Here is a 24,369-nt window from a genome sequence, read left to right as displayed (position 1 = left end):
GTCAAAGGAGCAATTCATAACTTCAACCCCTTTTTAACCCTGTAGGGGATGAATTTTACAAAACGCTGAAATTACTTTTCCTGTCTTCTAATAATATCCCCAAATACAAAGATTTTAGTCCCGCGCTCGAAAAAAATGTTTGATATCCATACAAACTTTCAACCCCTTTTTCAACACCTTAGGGGATGAATATTCAAAAACGCTGAAACTAGTTTTCTTGTATTTTAATTTAATACCTTTTTGCAAAGTTTCAAGTTCCTAGATTAAAATAAAATTTGCACCCCGAGACGAACTTTCATCCCCTTTTTAACCCCCTTAGGGGTAGAATTTATAAAAACTTTGTAATTACTTTTTTTTGTAATCGGCTATTATGCCTTTCTAAGAAGTTTCAAAGCATCTGTAATGGATTCAAACTTTCAACCCCTTTCAAAACCTGTTAGGGGATGAATTTTCAAAAACGCTGAAATTACTTTTCCTGTCTTATAATAATATCCCCGTGTACAAAGTTTCAAGTCCCACACTCGCAAAAATATTAGATCTCCATACAAACTTTCAACCCCTTTTTCACCACCTTGGGGGATGAATTTTCAAAAACGCTGAAATTAGTTTTCTTGTTTTTTAATATAATACATTTTTACAAAGTTTCAGATTCCTAGCTTAAAATAAAACTTGTACCCCATACAACCTTTCATCCCCTTTTTAACCCCCTTAGGGGTTGAATTTTTCAAAATCGCTAATTATCTCTTGTACACTTTATAAATTCAACCTAGTGTGCAAATTTCAACTTTCTATCTTTTGTAGTTTCGGCTCTGCGTTGATGAATCAGTCAGTCAGTCAGTCAGTCAGGACACTTGCATTTATATATATAGATAGATAGATGTATTACTAAGGACATTTCCAGTATAACATAATAATATGTAACTTTCTGTTTAGATGATGGTAGCTAATTTGCAGGATACCCAGAATAATAACTGGCAGACTATGCAACTCGATGCGGTCTGTGCCATATTCAAATGGATCATTAAAGTTACAGGTTTTCAAAAGACGGATGAGGATTAATGGTATCCACCCGGGTATTTTTTATCAAAATAATATTTCAAACTAGTTTAGTCTAGGGTTCAAGAACACTGGATATCCGTTGACAGACTCGACTGACACGGCGCACAGCAGCTTGAGATCCGCGTACGTCTCCGGGGAGGTCAGCCTGAACTCGCGCAGAACCCTGATGCAGATGGTCTTCACCAGTTTGGTGCCGAAGTGTCTTCCTGCCGAGAAATTGCAAGCGTTTAGGTTACCTGCGTAAAATATTTGATTAAAATTTAAGTCCGATAAAGAATCAATACTTAATAAAGAGTGATAATCTCTGTACAACGCCACGTGCCTCATCGCTTAAAACGCTGTTTAGGTTTATTTAGCAATCAAAGAAGCTCTGTGACAGGGCCCTCTAGCCTGCTTTAGCCGGCTGTCCAGAGTAGATGCGTAACTGCGTTTTCGAGGGAAGACGTGGATTCGTAAGTGGCGAGTTGGCTATATGTTAAAACACCGATGCTTTCTAGTTTTAGTTTCTGGTTGAGGCTGTACGGTGCATGCCTATAGTTCACCACTGGGTTTGAAGTTCAGAATGGTAGTCGCTTTCGTAAAACTAGTGTCTCCGTCAATTCTTGTCAATTACTTCTACACTAAAAACTAAGATGAAAAAGAGGCAACGTACAAAGTCAAATTGTACCTATGGGAAGCTACATTACAATTATATATAATGTGAGACGGCATATGGATCAACCAGCAAACAACTTACCTAAACAGTTCATGGAGCCCAAGCTGAAAGGGATGTAGCAGTAGGGGTGGCGCGCCGCGGAACGCTCAGGGCTGAACCGCTCCGGGTCGAAGGCGTCCGGATACGGCCAGAAGTCCTTGTCGCGGTGCATGTGGAATATCAGCACGGTCAGGGAACTGCCTGCTGGGAGCGTGACGCCCTGACCTGGAAATATAATCTAGCTATTCTAGCTACTTATAGTGGCCTCGTAGAAAGATTAGCACTGCCAATCGACAGCATCATACTGAGATGAACTCATTTCATGGCCCGTTTTTGCCTAATACCTATCTAATGGTCTTATTTTTCTTTTAAGTACATGGAATGTCGTGTTTATGAATTAAGTATTTTTTAGAGGTAAGTAAGTATATTTCTATTAAAGTAGAGTATAAACACAAATATAAAATTTGGCGGTTAAATATCCACGGTCACCTACCTAAATGTAATTATGCACTGCAGCTATCAAATTGGTTGCTCATATTTTGGAATATTTCACCAGAAAGAAGCTTTTGTAACCCTTTAATTCTTCAAATTGTTAGGTAGGTACATAATGATTTTCTCCAGTCTATAGAGTATTATTTCTAATAATTAGATCAACAAATTGATTAAACATACAAGTATTTATTTACAGTTTGAACCCAAAATTCGTTTTATTTGCAATCAGTATATTCCATTGCGCATAGCTACATACTTATATCGATATCTTCCATAACCGTGCGCTGCACCATCGCCGCGATCGGAAACAGCCGGACGACCTCCTTGAATACCATGTCCAAGTACGGCATGCGCTTGACATCCTCGTCGGTCACATGCCGGTCTTCTCCGCCAAATACTTCCTTTATCTCTGCGTACAGTTTTTCCTATAGGTAAACCAAGTTATAATAATATATCGAATAATCGAATTTTAAATAAAGACTATTATTTGTATTCCGGGTTTTAGAATTCTAATGAAGCAGTGAGGCCAAATCGGAAACGACTCCAATGGGTTCATTAATTTTAATTTTAATTATGATGTAATTTTTATTGTTTAAGTGTAAAGAATAATTATTATGTGTTTATTTATCTTAATATATAATGGGATAAAAGTCAAATAAACGAAATTCTATTTATTTATTTAGTTTTCGTTACCGAGGCTTTCGGAGACGAGATATCAATAGCTAGTTATCATTTATTTCCCGGGTTTTCAACTATATTTACAGGTTTGTAAGTCAAACAGCTATTTTGGTTAGTCAAGGCATATTTTTTAGAAGATCTAGTAGATACAATTTAAGTGAATAAACAGGAAAAATCAGGTCAACTTTGATGATTTTACCTAACGATTTTTAAACCAGTAAAAACCCACTTTAAATACAAAATGTTGGCTGTCGGTTACCTGGCATTCGGGGTGGTAGGCCATCATCAGTAGTAGGAAAGAAGCAATATTCGCTGATGTTTCCTGACTCTAAAAAAATATTTCATTCGTTTTAGTATTTACTAAGCACGGGTATTCAACAGTAAACAGTGAATTAGGTAATGATAGAATTTGTAAACTTGATTCCCAAAAACTTCACTGCAACTGAGTGCCAGTTTCGAGAGTTTGGTAATAGTACATTACATACCTAATAGGGAGGTAAATTCGTGAATGCTTCAGATCGCAGGTGTTTGTGTCTCGAACCGAAGGTGAGGGCCATACATATGCGATATGGGGCTTTACGATTTACCGCCCGCGGTTTGTCTAAAGTTTTACGTCTTGCCTTGGCCAGGCGGGGAGAAAATCCCACTTACGGGCCTAAACAATTGAAACGCTTTAAAAATATAGGTAGGCGTTTTGAAAATAAAGATAAACTAGAGAAATGCTGCTTAACGATAGTTTAAAATATGTACATATTTTGTAATATAAAAATAATAAAATAATAACACACTTACCGTTGTAAATATAGTAAATATTTGTTTTAACATCTCATCATAATCGATTGTTTTTGCCAAAATTAACTTATCCACAGTACTAAAAACCTCATGCTTGTTAAACGCAATTTCGCTGTCGTCCAGTTCAATTAAGCTTGTATCATCTAGTTTTTTAACTCTATGTTCGACGACAGCGTCCGCCATGTATTTTGTTTTTTGTATGAACTTTTTATGTCTTGGGTAGTACTGTGAAAGCCGGTAGTAAGGCTCAATTTGTAGATACCATTTTGTCATTCTCATGAACGCTTCTGCGTATATCCTGAAATAAAGTATGACAAGTGTATTAACATACGCAACTATAGTATGCATGCAAGATTATAGAGAAAACGCATTGGTTAACAGTCTAGAAAATACTTACTGATGTGTTTCATTAACTATTTCCTGAAGATAGGGGAGGCTCAACGTCTGTTCTCTGCTCAAGCCGAATAAAGTTTCTAAAATATTTCCATGATATTAAATAGTAACATTTCAAGAAATTAGTAAGGGCTGAATACATTATCCTAATCTTATTTTCAAGGGATATTGTCAACGAAGACCCTAACTCTCTATGTATTTGTATGTAGGTACTTAAATGTATCTACTTACTTCAACATAACGATAAAAACAAAAGAACATAGGAAGTCCCTTTCTAACAAAAGCTGTCAAAGAGTGACACCCGCTTGTATTACAAGTTACAAGCTTTTGAGAAACAGGCCCCAGACGTATGAAGATAAGTGTAATAAGGGATCTATTCCACATAATCTTTCAAAAATTGTAAAAAAATACGTCATATGTCACGTTACATAGTACATATAATGTATAGTCAAATTGGCTATAGGTACCGATTTATATCTTAATAATGCTGCCACCAAATGATTGTAATTACATGTTGCTTACGGCAGACCGTGTAGGTGGTCGTTTTGACGATTTCTTCGTAGATATTAAATGATTCCCCCGCAGGTCGCGCCCTGAGTCTCTGCAGTAAGATGCCAGTTTCTTCATTGAATACATAACTGTAGTTTTCTATAGCTTTATGGCTATAATTCGGGCTGATTAGCTTTCTGCGCTTCCGCCATATTGGACCTTAATACAACAACAACATTAAGTACATGTAGGTACCTACATGGCACCAACATTTTAATAATTTACCTTGAAGATTAAATAATATAACACCAAATAAATATACATACAAAAAAAATGTTTTTAGTATTCGCGGGCGACAATTTTAGAGTAGGTACTTACAATAAAATTTTCTTTAGTGAAAAACTATTAAATTTTCTTACCTGATCCGCTAAGAATACCATAGCCTAGGAAATCTACCATGTATTTGTATTGCGGGCCTCTTTCGTTTAATTTTCTGCTTTGAAGAAGAATCTAAAATAATTATTACAAAACACAAGTTTTAGATGTTCGAAAGAGAAATTCGTTTACATAACATGTACCAGGTAAATCTTTAAGAACTGTAAACAACTACCTGCTACATCTTTAATATGTCCTCTAAATTAGAGTGTTAAAATTTTGCTTTAGGTGGTGATCTGGTGATGAAATCAACGAAATGATAAGAAATGGATGGCCTAGGTAGGTAACCTAGGCCTTATTGGAAACCATTTCTCTTCCAACCTATAGGGCCTATAGGTTGGAAGGTCATATGGCAGTCGCTTTCGGAAAAACTAGTGCCTACGCCAACTCTCGGGATTAGTTGCCAAGCGGACCCCAGGCTCCCATGAGCCGTGGCAAAAAGCCGGGACAACGCGAGGAAGATGATAATGACGGGTTAAAAATGAAACCAATTTAACCAACTTATTTAACCATTTAAGAACTTACTTTGACGTAATCAGGTTCTGATATACAATAATTGAGATCGGGTCCCAGCCAGAATCTGAATGCACGGCCGTACTTCTTCTTGAGCTTGCCCAAAGTGACGAATATTCCTGTAAAAATAAGTTAAGTGTTTATCAAGATAGTAAAGTTGCTTTTTCAAGTGGTGATCAAGTGGAGACAAAAATTCAAAGGAGTCTTGAACCTGCCGAGAAACGTAGCCGTCATCATGTTATTGGATTGTATCTTTCCAAGGGGCGTCCCGTCTTATTTTGTGTATTAAAATGTATTTCAGCGTTTTTTTCCTGAGCACTTCTTTGATCATTTGCCATATAAAAATTAGCCCCTATAATGATACCTGCAAATCTTCAGAAACCTTGCGTGTGTAGACGACAACTGTAGACAATTTCGCCAATGCTCCTATTTATCTAAGAAGCAGATTGAATGATGATGTATAATGAAATGACCTTCTGGATTTCTAATCAACATCAGGGCGTTGCCGAGCACGGGCAGTGCTGGCGGGCCTGGCAGCTGGTCGGCCAGCAACAGCAGCCTCCGGCGCCGCGCGCGCCAAAGCGCCCACCACGCCAGCGCCACACATGCCAATGCTAATAACAGGAACATCCTGCAACAAGACACCGAAAAACACCTTTAGATTTTAGTAGTATACCGTGTATAGATGTTTAACAAAAAAAAGAACCGATTTCACAAAAGAGTTTGGTCTCAGCACTTCAACAGTTTCACTTCTCCAATGCTGTTTTCTGTGAGCAAGTGCACTATAACTAAAGGCAGTGTAATGTACTGTAAAGAGGTTTCAAACAAAATAAGAGCTCCGTGAACAAAGTTTTGTACGCAGCTCTAAAAATCCTATTTTCTAAATCGGCCCATCCCTTTTCGAGAATTTGGAGAGCATCCAAAATAGCAAAAAGTAAGATCTCGACGAAATGAGAACCTTTCTGAAGTCGGTTAAATAGATCCCGATGAATTGAAGGACCTCCTCTATAAAGTCTTGAAGTCGATTTAAAATATGTATTTTATTAACCTAATTTTAAGGCGGGCGTTTTTTTTTAAATTTAATTGTATAGAACTAAATTATGTTGTTAATAATAAACACAAGGATTTATTTTTAAGGAGGAATTTGATGTAGATGTAGGTACCTAAACAAATGAATAGTCCTCATCTAGTACAAGAGGAGTTTCTTCTTAGTATTATATTTCTTTCCAGGCAGAGTATTTAAGTGTTAAATAGCTGGCTATGGCTGGCTGGCTATAAACTAAATAGCCTTTACTGGTAAAGGCTATTTAGTTTATCAATACAAAGTTGCCCGGCCTCATTATCAAGGCGCAACCTAAATGATTGGCATCTCAGGCGTAGAAGACTACTTAAGTGTACTCATTTTGCTCAAGGGATTTGTAAATCTCTTCAATAATATGAGGTAACGAAAAACCATGTTTTTTCTATTCCATGGACACAATGCAGTTATCAATCTTCGACCTGTGGAGACATGCAATGCGATACTATTTACTTCAGTAAGTAAATGGTTATTCAAGGTCAGTTTCAATAGATTGTATAAAAACAGGGTGTTTCATACAAATGGGGCTGTGACGGAAAATCTGAAACTGTACCTACTGAGACGTGGGAATTTGTTTTAGGAGAATAGATCAATTGAGAAAAAGTTAAAAACAACATACACAGATTTTTGAAAAATAAAATACATTATTCATGACTCACAACCGGGAATCAATCCCGATGATTTCATACAGTGAGTTGTGACATATTTATGTCAAAAACAATTTATTATAAAGTTTGGCATGCCATGTCCGTGAGTAGAAAAAGGCGGCAAATTTGAACGTGGGCGCGAAAGCTTTTCCAGTGACAAAGTGGGTATACCTATTCCCTTTTTTGGGGAAATCCTGTAAAAAAAATTTTTTATCGGCCGTTTGCTGGATAGATAAATATTCAGAAACACCTATACAAATATTGTACGTTTGCGTGTATGATACGATCGTTCGTTCTTCTTAATAAGTGGTCGAAGTTACTATAACAACTCTTAGGGCCACTTACACCATCCCACTAATCCGGGGTTAACCGGTTCAACCTGGAGTTACCATGGTTACCAGTACAATTTGACACTGGGTAACGGTTTAGCCGCTTAACCCCAAGTGAAACGATGGTGCAAGTGGCGTTTAACTGAATAGATTCCATATAGCTACCTACCTAACCTAACTAAGAAAAACCGGCCAAGTGCGAGACGGAATCGCGCGCGAAGGGTTCCGTACCATTCCGTAATATCGAGCAAAAATCGGAAAAAATCACGTTTGTTGTACGGGACCCCACTTAAATATTTATTTCCGTTTTTAGCATTTGTTGTTATAGAGGCAACAGAAATACATCATCTGTGAAAATGTAAACTGTCTAGCTATCACGGTTCATCAGATACAGCCTGGTGACAGACAGATAGACAGACAGACAGACAGACAGACGGACAGACGGACAGTTGGACAGTGGAGTCCGACTGTCCGTCTTTACCCTTCTGGCCGTCTGACCGTTTTTACCCTTTGGGTACGGAACCTTAAAAAGAAAATTCATTCAAACGTAATCTGGTGCAATAAATTCTAAGTTATAACAGATTTTACATTTCGACATATAAAATTACATTACGTTTAAAAACACTTTAAATGATGGTCATATAGCTCATAGATCACAACAAAACCTTACTAAAACTCATTTACATTTTGATGCCTGACGTAAATATTTACAATATTTTTTTTGGAAGAAAGATGAAAAATTACCTTTTATATTAATGAGCACTGTGCACTTGACATAAACCTTATTGTACACAACTAACCTCTGGACGGTACACTGACATTGTGATGCAAGTAAATCGACTATCTAATAGGAATCGTCATAGTAATGCAGCTCAGGGCAATACATATATACCTATATCAGTAAAATTCTAACAACTAGGGTTTGTTAAGAGACATACGAACCTGGCCGGAGCCGTATAATCGGAGTTAGGTACGCCCATATTTTAAAACGACATGCTGATATAACATGAACATACCTACATGTATGTTTGGTAGGTAAGTACTAGGGTTCATTGTAATACAAACAAATTAAAGCAAGTAGAAGTTTTAGGTTTAAAAAATTTATTCGCTCTATTTTCTTTGATGAAATGAAATGACATGAAATGCGTTTATTTTGCTTGACATTATCTATATATATAAATGCAAGTGTCCTGACTGACTGACTGATTCATCAATGCAGAGCCGAAACTACAAAAGCTAGAAAGTTGAAATTTGCACACTAGGTTGCATTTATAAAGTGTACAAGAGATAAGAAGCGATTTTGAAAAATTCAACCCCTAAGGGGGTTAAAAAGGGGATGAAAGGTTGTATGGGGTTCAAGTTTTATTTTAAGCTAGGAATTTAAAACTTTGTAAAAATGTATTATATTAAAAAACAAGAAAAGTAATTTCAGTGTTTTCGAAAATTCATCCCCCAAGGTGGTGAAAAAGGGGTTGAAAGTTTGTATGGAGATCAAATATTTTTGTGAGTGTGGGACTTGAAACTTTGTATATGGGTATATTATTATAAGACAGAAAAAATAATTTCAGTGTTTTTGAAAATTCATCCCCTAACAGGGTTAAAAAGGGGTTGAAAGTTTGAATCCATTACAATTGCTTTGAAACTTCTTAGAAAGGCATAATAGCCGATTACAAAATAAGTAATTGCGACGTTTTAGGAAATTCAACCCCTAAGGGGGTAAAAAAGGGGATGAAACTTTGTCTTGGGGTGCAAATTTTATTCTAAGCTAGGACCTTGAAACTTCGCAAAAAGGTATTAAATTAAAAAACAACAAAAGTAATTTCAGCGTTTTTAAAAATTCATCCCCCGAGGTGGTGAAAAAGGGGTTGAAAATTTGTACGCAGATCAAATATTTTTGAGAGTGCGGGACTTGAATCTTTGTATAAAGCCATATTATTAGAACTCAAGAAAAGTAATTTCAGCGTTTTTAAAAATTCATCCCTTAAAAGGGTTAAAAAGGGGATGAAAGGTTGTATGGGGTTCAAGTTTTATTTTAAGTTAGGAATTTAAAACTTTGTAATAATGTATTATATAAAAAAATAAGAAAACTAATTTCAGCGTTTTCGAAAATTCATCCCCCAAGGTGGTGAAAAAGAGGTTGAAAGTTTGTATGGAGATCAAATATTTTTGTGAGTGTGGGACTTGAAACTTTGTATATGGGTATATTATTATAAGTCAGGAAAAGTAATTTCAGCGTTTTTGAAAATTCATCCCCTAACAGGGTTAAAAAGGGGTTGAAAGTTTGAATCCATTACAAATGCTTTGAAACTTTTTAGAAAGGCATAATAGCCGATTACAAAAACAAGTAATTGCGACGTTTTAGGAAATTCAACCCCTAAGGGGGTAAAAACGGGTATGAAACTTTGTCTTGGGGTGCAAATTTTATTTTAAGCTAGGACCTTGAAACTTCGCAAAATGGTATTAAATTAAAAAACTAATTTCAGCGTTTTTAAAAATTCATCCTCCGAGGTGGTGAAAAAGGGGTTGAAAGTTTGTACGGAGATCAAATATTTTTGAGAGTGTGTTAAATCTTTGTATAAAGCCATATTATTAGAACACAAGAAAACCAATTTCAGCGTTTTTAAAAATTCATCCCATAACAGGGTTAAAAATGGGTTGAAAGTTTGTATAGGTTACAATTTTATTTAAAGCTAGGAACTTGAAGCTTCGTAAAAGGTATTTTATTAAGAGAAAAGAAAACTAATTTCAAAGTCTTTGGTAATTCATCCCCCAAGGTGGTGAAAAGGGGGTTGAAAATTTGTATGGAACCCAAATATTTATTTGAGTGCGGGACTTGAATCGTTGTATAAATGCATATTATTAGAATAGAAGAAAAGTATTTCAGCGTTTTTAAAAATTCATCCCCTAAAGGTTAAGAGTTGGACTTAAACAGGGGTTGAAAGTTGGTAGAGGGTTGAAATTTTATTTAAAGCTAGAGTCTTCAAACTTCGTAAATAGGTAGTTAGGTAGTAGGTTTTATTTAATAGTGGACTTGAAAATCTTCTAGGGGTTGAGATAGATTATATCGAGAACAATTTTATTCAGTTAGGGGCTTGAAACTTCGTAGCCAGGTTGTGAAAGACAAATCTCATGCGTTGTATAATAATTAACAAATGATTAACTGTTCCTACTGCTATCTTTTGCTGCATAATGTTCTAAGCTAATGTAAAATTTATAACCACCAATATACAAATCCACGCGTACGAAGTCGCGGGCAACAGCTAGTGTACAGATAAGTACAACATGACAAACACAAAAGAAGCGCAAAACAAACACAAACCACACGCCAGCGCCGTTATGTTCTTGTTGTATTGCTCATTTCTGTTTTTTATATAATTTAACTTTTTGATAATTTAACGTTTTACTCGCAAAACAAACACAAAAACTTATAAAAATGTGAATGTTTATGCCTAGTTTCATATAATTTAAGCATGTTGTTTTATAATGAGAGCGTAAATTCTCAAGAGAGATTGTATGGCAGCGGCTTCTTGGCGGTGGATTCGTGTGACTGTTTATATTTTTCCTTCCTACTTTCGTGTCTTAATATGTTTTCCTGTAATTAGTAATTACAATCTTACTGCTGAGGTGAAAAGTGTTGCCCCACGAGACCAAAGTACTGTGCACCTCGTTCCTTTGAGTTTCTAGCTTCGGTCAAGATAGATTCGATAAAGAGAGGCAAAGAGAAAAAAATATATTATAGGACATTCTTACACAGATTGACTAAGTCCCACAGTAAGCTCAAGAAGGCTAGTGTTGTACAGTGGTCCAAGAAAGTGGTCTACCAGTTTTGACAAGTTTCTGCGAGATCTAACGATCGCTAAGGTTGACTTTTCTAACGGAGTTTATAGTAAATCGACCTTGTTGTCTCATGACGTTCAAACGAACCTCAACCGTAGGGTGGTAGACCACATTTTTGGCCGACTGTACCTATTGCGTTGCTCTCTTGCTTTCTCGTTGCTATGCCATGGATATGGATATAAATGATTATATGATTATGAACTTACATTTTGATATCAAAATAATGTCATTTTGTCATAATTCACGAGTACATTTCGCTTGTAGTTGTTCGTAAATGTATTGGCGCGAGCGAGATGGGCGGGCGGATGATAACAAAATGTTCAAATTGACCTGGATCCTGGTCGACCGTGGATGCTGTGCGTGGTGCGTGCGATTCACCAAAGTCGGCAGTAACTTGGACTTATCGCAAGCGTTTGACTCCGTTGAACACCAGCTGCCGCTACTTTTAGCTTCAAAGATACGGGGTACGTGGTAGTTTCTTAGGAGTTCATAAATTCCTTCTTACAAAATAGAGAGCCAAAAGTATCTGTAGATGAGGGCGTAGAAAGGTCAGAAACGACGATACTTCGGGATGATGTTCACGAGAAATTCCACGGTGATTTTATAATGTTCCCAGACGATAAATACTTAATATAATTATGCTATTGTTTCTGGTGACACGTTCTCTGATCTGAAAGGAAATACCATGCGTGTTCTGTTCAATTCCTGACAGGTAAGGTTAATTGGTAACTCAAGGTAGCTAATAAGTAGCTAAGTATAGGTAATATTTATAATACCTACTTCTGGTTTTTAAAGAGAAAGTATCCGACCTAGCTTAGCGTTATCATAGGTAGATAATATTCTCTTACAATTGCCACAAGTACCTACAGGATAATAATATGCGGTTCCTACGATTTCATAACGCCCCAGGGAGTTATATCTTTTTTATTATGATTTCACTAATGAATACAAACTAAGTAGGTATAAGTACATTAATTAAATTTATAATACAGATGACAATAGTCGGCAAAGTTTAAGCGCCTTATAAAAACATCAAGTGGGTATGTATTTGGGTAGTGATATTGCTAAAAATATGAGAAGTCAGTATACACTTGAACATTATTGGATCATTTTTTTTACTAGCAGAGCAGACATGAGACTAGGAGATAGCACTGTCGTTCATGTAACTAGGAAACAAGGAAAATTATAATTAAATAGCTAGATTTGTTTCTTTTATATAACTGTTATCTAAGGGCAATAACTAACCATCAAGAATATTACAAAAGCGATTAAAAATATCATACCGGTTATAAACAGTCGCACGAAAATACTGATGTAACTTTGTTCTCGACTGAGGTGATATAATTATAAAGTCGTATAAAATCATAAAACGAAAAAGTCTTAAATCAAAACTACACGCCAAACATAATTTTCAAATTGCCATTTTCCAGAGATGTGAAAAATACTTTATAAAAAGTATTTAAATACAAAATACAAATACTTCCTTGGTATACTATTTCAAATGCAAAATACAAAATAGTTTTTGAATTTGTATTTAAAATACAAAATACGAAATAGGTATTTTCAAAATACTTTTTAAAAATACAAATACTTTGCGATAAAAGGTACTCTGAATAGTAAATACCTAGTCTGAATTAAAAAGTATTACTCAGAATATCCGAATTGAAAAGACTCTTTATTCTTTGAAAACAGTGTGTCAATCATCCTCTATCTAAAGTGCAAATTTCTAGTTGTTTGCTCATATTAACCGGAAGGATGGATGGATGATGGTTTATAACGGACAATTTTTAAAAGCATTAATTTAGATTTGTAATGTTTTACAGCTAGTATAATGCCTCTCGTTAGTGTGATGAAAACGTCTCGTTGGTGTTTCATCAGGGCAGAAAAGTTTGTTCTCCTCTTGTACCTTGAAACCCTCGCAACACTTTCCACTTTTTTAACCACTCGCTACGCTTGTGGTCATGTGCGACGTTACTAAACAGATTCAACAGTTCCATGTTAAAAGAATGAGAGAGTTGCCAGGATTGTAACATCAGAAGAGATTGTAACTCTTACCTACATTACCTACTATAAAGTATTTTGTATTTTTAAAATAGAAAATAGGTCCCAAAAACTATTTCAAATAAAATACAAAATAGTTTTCTTCAAAAGGTATTTAAATACAAAATACAAAATAGGTATTTTGCATTTTGTATTTGCATTTTAAATACAAGTATTTCAAATAAGTCACATCTCTGCCATTTTCCTTAAATACTTACATATGAAAACCGATACACCAAAAAAACAACATTTATTCTTTTCACACCACCTACTCGGAAAAGAGCTTTTTCTTCCCTGCTAGGAGGGATCAAAGTGGCTCTTTTCCTCCCTGCTAGGAGGGATCGAAGTAAGACTTTTCTGTTCTAGCACACTATTTTTACATTTTTTTGCACATTATTTTTTTAGCTTAAGTAAATAATCTGTTTAAGCATCAGATTGTGTCAACACTAAGATTTTTTTTTATTTCCTCATAGTTGATGTGAAAAGCAGTTTATGTGTCCCACGGTATCAAAATTATTTCGTCTTGGGCGTTAACACTTGAATCCCTCATTACGCTCAGGATTCTACTTTAGGATCAATCGCTCCATTCAGGATTCAATATACGCCCTTGACGGAAATATATCATTTTGATCCCTTGTAACACAAACTACTATTTCTTGCACGATCTAAGTGGCTCTACCTTTTTTGATGTTGCCATGACACAGGTAATGGATTGGAATGGAGGACTCAAAGGCCTCAAAACTTTAAAAAAAGGTATGAAAATGCAACCCAATACAATACAATACACCAGTCTCAGACTAAACTTTATAAGTCGAGGACCACGGCACGCACACTCGACCCTGACGCCGACCACCACTTTTTAATTTCTACGATTTCTTGTCAAACTGTAATTTAATTTAATTTAAAAATGTAATAAAACTATTAAAACGGATTATATCGCGTATATTGAATTTATACTACATCCCGACGTTACGAACCCTGTACTCTTTCCGTTTTATAATAGTTTTATTTCAAACCGAAGACAATATAAAAATTTAAATCAGGCAACAAGGCCCATTTTACAAATACCTTACAGACTAACATTTATAGTTATAATTAATGTATGTCATATTATAATATCAGATAATATGCATTTTATAAACTTAAAAACTCAACACTATTGGGGCGAAAAAACGTGGCTCCGTTGAATCGTCTGCTCTTTTGTGTCTGATCTATAGGTACATTTGATTGGATTGTATGGTGGTCGGAGCGTATATTTCGGTTGCAAGGGTAAAAATTGATAACTTCAGATTTATGCAACATTTCGGCCTCTGTTGTTCTTCGGCCTCGGGTAGACCCTGAGTCGGTACCCGTCGGAGAAGGAGACGGAGATGGCGACGTCGAGCGCCAGGTCCTCCAAGCGGCCGTCGGCCTCGAGCCGCACGTGCCGCAGCGTGCGCACCACCAGCGTCTTCACCATCTGTATGGCGTACACGCGACCTGTACCAACATAAAAATATGATATTTATGATAATTTTACATATATTCCCTTTGTTTACGGGCGAAGTGTACAGTAACGGATTACATTGTACATTGGCTGAGCGCTGTACACTTGTTTTCCCTAATGTATGGTAGTCGGCATCAGTGTCAAGAGTGCCTACTCCGCGGAGCTCTGGACACTTTATTGACAATTAATCTACATCACCAAGTAAAAAAATAGAGGGCAGGGTTTCCATTTCTTCTGGAGGGAGTGATCGATAATTCGATATTTTTTTGCTTTGAGATTTATTACTGAGCGGTCTGTCTGGCTGTCCATCGTGAACTGATGGTATTTTGTCCTGTGATTGTAATATCTAATTTTGAATTTAAATGTCCATAGTTCCAAATATGTATGTCAATCAGCAAGTCAGTCAGTCGGTCTACGTCAGGTCGCCACGGAGGTTGGAAGCCAAGACAATTACCTAGACAGTCCATCGGGCCCAGGCTGTAAGGCACGAAGGCGTTAGGGTCCCGCAGCTCCGCGTTCTCGGGCAGGAACCTTCCCGGGTCAACTTTGTCGGGGTCCGGCCAGTATTTCGGATTTCGATGGAGCATGTGAATGGGAATCGCTAAAGAGGTCCCAACTGGCAGGGTGATTTTCCCTGTCAAGAAAATACATAATCATTTAATTTTATTGAGTTGGAGGAGTTTATACAATTTTACATTGCGTACATTCTAGTATATGTATATTTTGATCTTAAAAACGTCTGTTGAAAAAATGATAGATCGGAGCACAGTTCCAAAAACCACAGCCCAAAATGTCGCCTATGTATGGAGATGCTTGGCAATAAACAGTAAGTTGTACGAAATAACAGCAACGCGCTAGACCCTCCAACACTAATCTATTACGAAGTATTCTTAAAATAAATGTGAAAATATTGCAAAGAAGATACCTGAATTTATAGTGATTTCTTCTTCGACTGTTCTCTGTATCATGGCCGCAATGGACATACAACGCAGAACTTCCTTGTAAACCATGTCCAGGTACTGTAGTGACTTGATGTGCTCGTCTGTTATGAATTCGTCTTCCGGGCCCAGGCGCTCTAGGATCTCGTTGTACACTTTATCCTGGGAAATTAGTTTTATATTTAAACTTTTTGTTATGTATAATCTTTAAGGCGTTTAAAGGGGCCCACGGGTTAACAGTCCGCCGGACGATATTGGCCTGTCAGTTAGAACAAAAGGTTCACAGCTCCGAACAACTGACAGGCCGATAACGTCCGGCGGACTGGTAATCAGTGGGCCCCTTTAGAATGGTATACCAATAATTGCATGCGATTTGCAAATATTAGTATTTATATTATGAGTTTTATAGAGATGGTAATAACTATGTAAGTAATGTATTTGATTACCTGCCACTCCGGTAAATGCGCTAAGTACAAGAGAACAGCAGATACTATTTTTGCTCCGGCTTCTTGACTCTGTTGGAAAGAGCAGAATATCGTTAGTTGACTATATAAGAGAAGTTAAAAATATACTCGTAATTATGCGTGTTAGTGTGTTTTATAAATGTTCAAAACAGACAACAGACAGTATATAGACCGGCAAATTTTTCGTGACTAAATCAATATTCGCATCTATATTCCAATATACCACGTGAGTGAAGCTGATGGCAAACCGGGTATGTTATATTTACATCCTGTCACATATTCGATAGTTTTGAAAACATTTCTGTCACCACTCAACACCAGTTTATTATTTAAGATTTTTTAATTGTTTTCAATCGCGCGATCGTCATTATACATGTCATGTCATGAAGTAATAAAACGATAGTAAGGTGAGAATAATTACACTTATTATATCCTTTAAAAGTTGCTGATATCCTTGAGAAGAGTCGTTCATGGCAAAAGTAGTAAGCAGTAGAAGATGACACATGTCGATTCGTCATGGATTTTTATTCTTTATTCTTTTGCATACATGTAGTAGGTACAATAGTTATTTGTACAACAAGAGATCAAAGTTTGATATTTCTTCGAGTGCTTATTTTGAGTCCCGTGCAAGCGAAAGATTCTATAGTAGATTCACGAGCGTAGCGAGTGAATCTAATTTAGAATCTTGAGCGTAGTAAGGGACTCAAAAGCGCACGAGATGTAAATAACTTTGATCTCGTGTAGTTCATAAAACTTTTCACCTCAGCAGTGAGAACATTTAGACAACCCGAAAACATGTAATCCTTCTTCATCACTTACCTATTTAGTCATGTTTCTTAAGATATACTTACAATTAAGTATAATTACCATAATCAAACACAAAAACAAACAAACAAACGTAGTAAATTTTAGAAAAATAGGTAATATATGAAAACAACGACCATCAATTGATTGACATTTGAATCAGCAACTTTTTTTTTGTAAAAAAAAAAAACATTGTAAGATACGGTCCGAATTACGGATACTTACTATATGTAAACTATTGTAGAGATTCTTAAAAGTATAATTATTTATTTTACGTGATATACTGTGTATTTTTTGAGTTCATTATTTTAATCGCACAATAAATTACGTAAAATATAGTGTTTTTATCAAATCTGAAACTTTATTTTCATTAATAACATATTAAGAATTCATACTTGTATGTGTTTTGGAACGATGCGTTCTGACGTTTTTCGGGGGTCTATTATAAACCGTCAATATACCGTTGAATGTCGTTTGAAATTTTTTTGTCTCTTTCTTTTTGCTAACGACGTGAAAGGGACAGAGATAATAAAATCCAAGTATTTCGAACTTGTATTAGACCCCGCATGTTGAAATGACATTTGAATATTAAGGTCACTTGAATGTCATTTTGTCTCACTCAGTGAGCAAAATGCGATTTTGCTCACTGTTTTTAAGTAGCAAAGTACCCTTGTTCGAGCTGCTGAGGTGAAAAAGATATTAAATATTACATTTAGTTCTTACATATATGCTACCCGAGTGGTGTTTTAGTTGCTTTGATGTTTCGTCTCTGAAAGTTTACTGTTCTATGCTTAACTAGTGACCCGCTCCGGCTTCGCAAGGGTAAACCTTAATAAATTATACACCTAAACCTTCTTCAAGAATCGCTCTATTAGTAATACATCGCATGAAAATCCGTTCAGTAGTTTTTGAGTTTATCGTGAACATACATACATACAGCCAGACAGACTTTGTTTTATAAGATGTTGTATAGATATACTTACAGTAGTAAACAGAGCAAAAGTCTGATTCCTTATCTCTTTCTCTGTGAGGTCTCCTTTTAAGATGAGCCTGTCCACGATGCCTCGTACCTTTTCCTCGGTACTTTCCTTTCTAGCCAAAGCACTTTTTCTTTTATCTACTATATCTTTGGTCAAAATATGAAACTCCTTAATTATTTTATCTTCAACCTTCTGAGCTCCTGTGATCCAGTAAATAAGCGGGATCTGAAGCCACCATTTAGTCATTTTGGCAAAAAATAAACTGTACGCTCTGTGAAAAAAAAAAAGATAAAATAAATAGCGTAAAGGGTATCGTCTTGGGTCATCCCATTCGTTTTTCGTCAAGTTCTTAAATTAGTCCTTTTCTGCTTTCATCACCCATTCTACATTGAAAGCCACCGACGATTGTGACGAATGTAAAATGGGTGACGAAAGCAGAATAGGACTAATTTAAGAACTTGACGAAAAACGAATGGGACGACCCAAGACCGTAAAGTACAATAATATTATGCGCCATATGCGTGGCAATATGGCGGCGTAGATACTTTATTCTGAAAATAGTAGCATAAGTCTGGAATTACTCAGTGATACACACATTTCATTTACAAATGATAGTTTCATATTTAAACAAGCACCGGAGGAGTTACGAAGTTTGTAACTTTAGGTAAGTAAGTATTTTTAAAATAGAAAATTCCTAATGTATTTTATGGATTTACAAGGTTTGCGACTTCAGCTAACTAATGTAGGTATATCAAATTAAACATATTCAATTATAAAATATGTAGGTTATATATAGTTATTAGTAGTGGTTAAAAAGTACCTGCGAGTATTTGACACCACGAAATCAAGATTTGCCAAATTCATTGAGTCATCTTTTGTGAGGCCCATTAGTGTTTCTGTAACAAATGAAAGTATACAAATACTCGTAGTTATAATAAATAAATTACACAAGTAGAAAAAATACGTATCTACATAGGCATCATTAGATGATGACGGACAGGAAAAATTGTAACGGACCCTTCAACATCCCTTCACATAATGGAAGGGAAGGGCGTCCTACTCCGCGTATGCAATATCGATCCCATTGCATTCCACCTAGAAAAAATGTCTATGACATAGAAACAGACTGACGGACATGCCGAAACGATAAGGGATCCGTTTTTGCCATTTTGGCTACGGCACCCAAAAACAGTGTAAGTTAAGTAGGTATATAATGTAAGAAATAAGTAAGTAAATATATAAAAAAACCGGTCAAGTGCGAGTCTGACTCGCGTTCCTAGGGTACATTACCCAATTTTTAATAATGTATATTTTTATGTGGAACCTGAATGAAATGTCTTTAAAAACCCGTTGGGGTCGGATCAAAAACTACGTAATTAAGCCCGACTCACGCTTGACTGCATATTTCTAATAAAATTTTAGACTCAGTAGTTTCGGAGAACTCGGCGCCGTCGACTGGACAGAAACGGCTTTGGACAGAGTAGCGTGGCGGTCTTTGGTGTCGGAGGCCAAGATCCACTTCGGGTCGTTGCGCCACAGCAGTAAGTAAGTTTCGGAGATAATGGGTCGGACAGATAGACAGACAGACGCACGAGTGATCCTATAAGGGTTCCGTTTTTTCCTTTTGAGGTACGAAACCCTAAATCCCCTCGGACTCGCGCACGTAGGGTTCCGCACCATCAACAAAAAATGGAGCAAAAAAATCGTGTTTGTTGTATGGGAGCCCCCCTTAAATATTTATTTTATATTATTTTTAGTATTTGTTGTTATAGCGGCAACAGAGATATATCATTTGTAGAAATTTCAACCGTCTAGTCTATCGCGATTCATGAGATACAGCCTGGTGACAGACGGACGGATGGACGGACGGACAGCGAAGTCTTAGTAATAGGGTCCCGTTTTTTACCCTTTGGGTACGGAACCCTAAAAAAGATGTAACTTACGACAAACACACTGCGTAGTGGCGTCAACAACCTCGTGGAAGACGTCGAAGGTGTTCGCGTCGCGTGCGCATAGCCGCCGCGCCAGCGCCGCCGCCTCCGCGTTGAACACGCGCGCGAACGCCGCCACTGCCTTCTTGTTGTACGAGGGTGTCACTGTCTTCCGACAATGACGCCAATGTTCACCTGTGATAGCGACACTTTATTTTATTTGACGTGCGCCTTGTAGCCATTTGGGTGCATTCATAGACTAGGAATCCTCTAGACGGAGTTTAGAGCAATTATTTCATGAAACCGATGCTGCCAAAAATACGGGGGTGCGGGGGACGAGGTGAGCGAATCCCCGTGCCTTGTTTGGTCCGTTCAAAGACACGGACCAATCACGGCACGGGATTCTGACACTTTGACTCGAAGATGGAGTAAAACTACCGTATATAGTGGCAGAGGGGGTAGCGTTACTATGCTCAGTCTAGAGGATGTCTTTTTTTATACGCAAATGAACACCAAATTTCAGCTTTTTAGGTCAAATAGAAGCAAGTTGTTTTTAAGTAGGTACCTATACTATCCCTGATACAGTGAGTGATAAAAATTTTGGATGTTTGTAAATCAAGCACCGTTTGAGGTTACATTTTTGAATTCAAGGGTTGTTAGAAATTTCTGTTTGTTAGAAAGATAGGTACGTAATTTAACAGGTTTGTAAGAGGTAACCAGCTTCATGAGTAAGGGGGTAAAACTATGTTTTACTTACCACCAGTTAGTATTCCAGTGCCTATCATGGGTTTCATGAAGTTGTACACAGGCCCTTTTTTGGTGACTTTGTTACTCGTTAGAATCAACTGTAAAATAATAAAGATACCTACAATTATAAGTTATATCATAATTTTTGTAATGAGGCTTTCTATTTTTGAATTTAGATCGCTTGATTTCGACACTCGAAAATCGGTGGAAAACGCTAATTTTTGAAATACGAGCGATAGAAATTGGGAATCTAGTGGTATTGATCACTCTTTTTCAATTCTATTAGTATTAGTAGAATTTAAAAGCCTAGTAGTGGAGATATAATTGAACGAAACACACGAAATCGAGCGGTAGAAATTCAAAAATCAGCCCCCAGATCCTACGAACAATCTACTTAATTTAAAGTTTATTATACTTTATTAAATTGTACAACGGGACTTAATCGCGTATCTAAGTTGGAGAAGACTCCGAGATCACGGGGACAACGCCGTCCTCGAAACGTCGAAGGTAAATCTTAAAAACTTAGATACGCGATTAAGTCCAGTTGTACAATTCAATAATGCGTAAATAGCCGGAGAGCTAGCCACGTAAATAGGTATGCAATTTATAGAGCAACGAAACCCCTCTAGTTATTATGCCATACTATCATTATTAATTAATCCGTGCGCCTGGCAGCTAGCTAGCGGTGGGTGCGGGAGTGGTTGGGCAACAAAGGGGTTGTAAAATCAATCGAAGTTGTGCAATTTATAGAGCTCTGATTTTGGTGTGATATAATAGCTTATTATGTATTTAATTCAAATATAAAAATGCCAGGCGTTTTAATTGGGGGAAAAGTAGTGCCAGGTGACTTACAAGATTTCGCGAAATAGTACCAAAATAGGTTTGCAATATATAGAGCAACGAAATCTTTCTAGTTAGTGTGCCATACTATCATTATTAATTAATCCGGGCGCCTGGCAGCTGTCTAGCGGTGGGTGCGGGAATATTTGCGCCTGTATTTTTGCACACACAATTTTGAAGGTCCACTCTAATGAAAAAGTAAAGGCCCAGACCTCTATAAATGAGACAACTTTGGCACTTTTACCGCACCTTGTAAGTCACCTGGCACTACTTTTCCCCCAATTAAAACGCCTGGCATTTTTATATTTGAATTTAATACATAATAAGCTATAATATCACACCAAAATCAGAGCTCTATAAATTGCACACCTTCAATTGATTTTACAACCTCTTTGTTGCCCATCCACTCCCACACCCACCGCTAAACAGCTGCCAGGCGCCCCGATTAATAAATAATGATAGTATGGCATACTAACTAGAAAGATTTCGTTGCTCTATATATGCAAACCTATTTTGGTACTTTTTCGCGAAATCTTGTAAGTCACCTGGCACTACTTTTCCCCTAATTAAAACGCCTGGCATTTTTATATTTGAATTAAATACATAATTAGCTATTATTGCACACCAAAATCAGAGCTCTATAAATTGCACACCTTCAATTGATTTTACAACCACTTTGTTGCCCATCCACTCCCATACCCACCGCTAAACAGCTGCCAGACGCCCGGATTAATTAATAATTATAGTATGGCACACTAACTAGAAAGATTTTGTTGCTTTATATATGCAAACCTATTTTGGTACTTTTTCGCGAAATCTTTTAAGTCACCTGGCACTATTTTTTCCCCCAATTAAAACGCCTGGCATTTTTATATTTGAATTAAATACATAATAAGCTACTATATCACACCAAAATCAGAGCTCTATAAATTGCACACCTTCAATTGATTTTACAACCACTTTGTTGCCCATTCACTCCCGCACCCACCGCTAAACAGCTGCCAGGCGCCCGGATTAATTAATAATGATAGTATGGCACACTAACTAGAAAGATTTCGTTGCTCTATACATTGCAAACCTATTTTGGTACTATTTCGCGAAATCTTGTAAGTCACCTGGCACTACTTTTCCCCCAATTAAAACGCCTGGCATTTTTATATTTGAATTAAATACATAATAAGCTATTATATCACACCAAAATCAGAGCTCTATAAATTGCACACCTTCGATTGATTTTACAACCCCTTTGTTGCCCAACCACTCCCGCACCCACCGCTAGACAGCTGCCAGGCGCCCGGATTAATTAATAATGATAGTATGGCATAATAACTAGAGGGGTTTCGTTGCTCTATAAATTGCATACCTATTTATGTGGCTAGCTCTTAGACCAAAAAGTCGTGAAAGTTTAAATCAGTGTTATATTTACTTTACCTTTATATCTTCCGGGTTCGAAACAACTATGTTTAGCTCTGGCCCTAACCAGAATCTCACGTACTCGCCGTATTTCGTTATAATGTCCGCCACCAATTTTAGTTGTTCTGTAATTATTAATAACTTTATTGTTAAAGATGATCCTAACTGGGTTTTAGTCTTACGATATTTAATTTGATTTAAGTAATCTAACCCGAAATGGGAAATAAGGGAAGTGAAATCAAGAAATAATTAAAAATGTTTATAAATGGCACAGATAATTAAAAACCTACATTCAACGCACAAAACTGATGTCTAGGTAATATTGAGTCAACTGAATATTAATGCATCTTCGTGTACGATAACTCGATAACTCTTACAACGGGTTAACCACGTTTAAATATGCTGTATATATACTAACTATTTAACAATTTAAGGTAAGGTAAGGTAAGTTTAAGGTAAAATAAAATAAGCCGGGATAACTCTTTCCATAGTCGTACCATTAGGCTTAGCCATGAAGAGCAAGGCGTTGCCGAGCAGCGGCAGGGCCGGCGGTCCGGGCACGCGCGCCGCCAGCTCCAGCCGCCGCCGGTTGCGCGCGCGCCACCTCAGCCACAGCAGTAGCGTCGCCAGCACCGCGCCCAGTGCAGCTGTACCGCTCCACGCCAACATGGTCTAAGGCCACCGAAAATTCACATTATAACCTTTAGTTAGCCCTTTAGTGGGTCAGCGAAAAATGGATTTCATAAAAAAATATATAAAGCCTACTAGGTACCTACTATATCTAAGATCTGGATATATATAGTCAGCCAAAGTATATATCATAATAATGATCTTAAAAATAAATCAACGACCATAGTAGAACATTAAGCTGGTCTGATAATGAAGACCGAGGCAGCGACAATAGTACATTATTGTCGAGGTTGGGAAGTAGCTACTTGCTGGCTGAGGATTCGTTTTAATAAACGGACGACCTTGGGAGTCCGTTTAATTGAATCCGAAGCCAGCAAGTAGCCTTCCAGCCGAGTCATATATCATGCTTTTCTCAAAAATGGTGCAAGAAATAGAAATTATTTGCCGGAGCAACGGTCTAATTATCACAGAAAAAAGTAAAACCATTGAAAATATCTGCTTTACCGCCTTTAAAAAAAAAGAAGTGTATTTTTCTGCTGAAAATACGCAAACTTATTTGAGACACCTAAATAGTCGCGGTACCAACATTATAATAATAAGTGCTGATCATCTGTTTTGCTGTTTAATTGGACCTATGCCTTCATTTGATATGACCATTTA

General features: G+C 36.9%; 1 protein-coding gene across 1 annotated transcript in view; it reads right to left on the bottom strand.

Annotated features, from left to right (window-relative positions):
* Positions 1–23,748, bottom strand: part of LOC134657135 (uncharacterized) — an 86,657-nt gene extending 62,909 nt beyond the window's left edge. Inside the window, exons 1-20 of the mRNA XM_063512686.1 lie at positions 23,577–23,748; positions 23,098–23,204; positions 20,837–20,924; positions 20,092–20,274; positions 18,969–19,044; positions 18,152–18,419; positions 16,347–16,415; positions 15,888–16,062; positions 15,417–15,596; positions 14,777–14,955; positions 6,282–6,352; positions 6,019–6,200; positions 5,558–5,664; positions 5,017–5,107; positions 4,631–4,816; positions 4,113–4,188; positions 3,716–4,013; positions 3,183–3,251; positions 2,502–2,670; positions 1,796–1,978 (exon numbers count right to left, since the gene is read on the bottom strand). Of these exons, the coding sequence (XP_063368756.1) occupies positions 1,796–1,978; positions 2,502–2,670; positions 3,183–3,251; positions 3,716–4,013; positions 4,113–4,188; positions 4,631–4,816; positions 5,017–5,107; positions 5,558–5,664; positions 6,019–6,200; positions 6,282–6,352; positions 14,777–14,955; positions 15,417–15,596; positions 15,888–16,062; positions 16,347–16,415; positions 18,152–18,419; positions 18,969–19,044; positions 20,092–20,274; positions 20,837–20,924; positions 23,098–23,204; positions 23,577–23,748 (2,929 nt within the window). The remainder of the gene's footprint in view (positions 1–1,795; positions 1,979–2,501; positions 2,671–3,182; positions 3,252–3,715; positions 4,014–4,112; positions 4,189–4,630; positions 4,817–5,016; positions 5,108–5,557; positions 5,665–6,018; positions 6,201–6,281; positions 6,353–14,776; positions 14,956–15,416; positions 15,597–15,887; positions 16,063–16,346; positions 16,416–18,151; positions 18,420–18,968; positions 19,045–20,091; positions 20,275–20,836; positions 20,925–23,097; positions 23,205–23,576) is intronic.
* Positions 23,749–24,369: the final 621 nt, after the last annotated feature.

Source organism: Cydia amplana, chromosome 19 (genome assembly GCF_948474715.1).
Source record: "Cydia amplana chromosome 19, ilCydAmpl1.1, whole genome shotgun sequence".
NCBI classification, from domain to species: Eukaryota; Metazoa; Arthropoda; class Insecta; order Lepidoptera; family Tortricidae; genus Cydia; species Cydia amplana.
The sequence above is the reverse complement of the archived record's forward strand: the minus strand, read 5'-3'. Positions and strand labels throughout refer to the sequence as shown.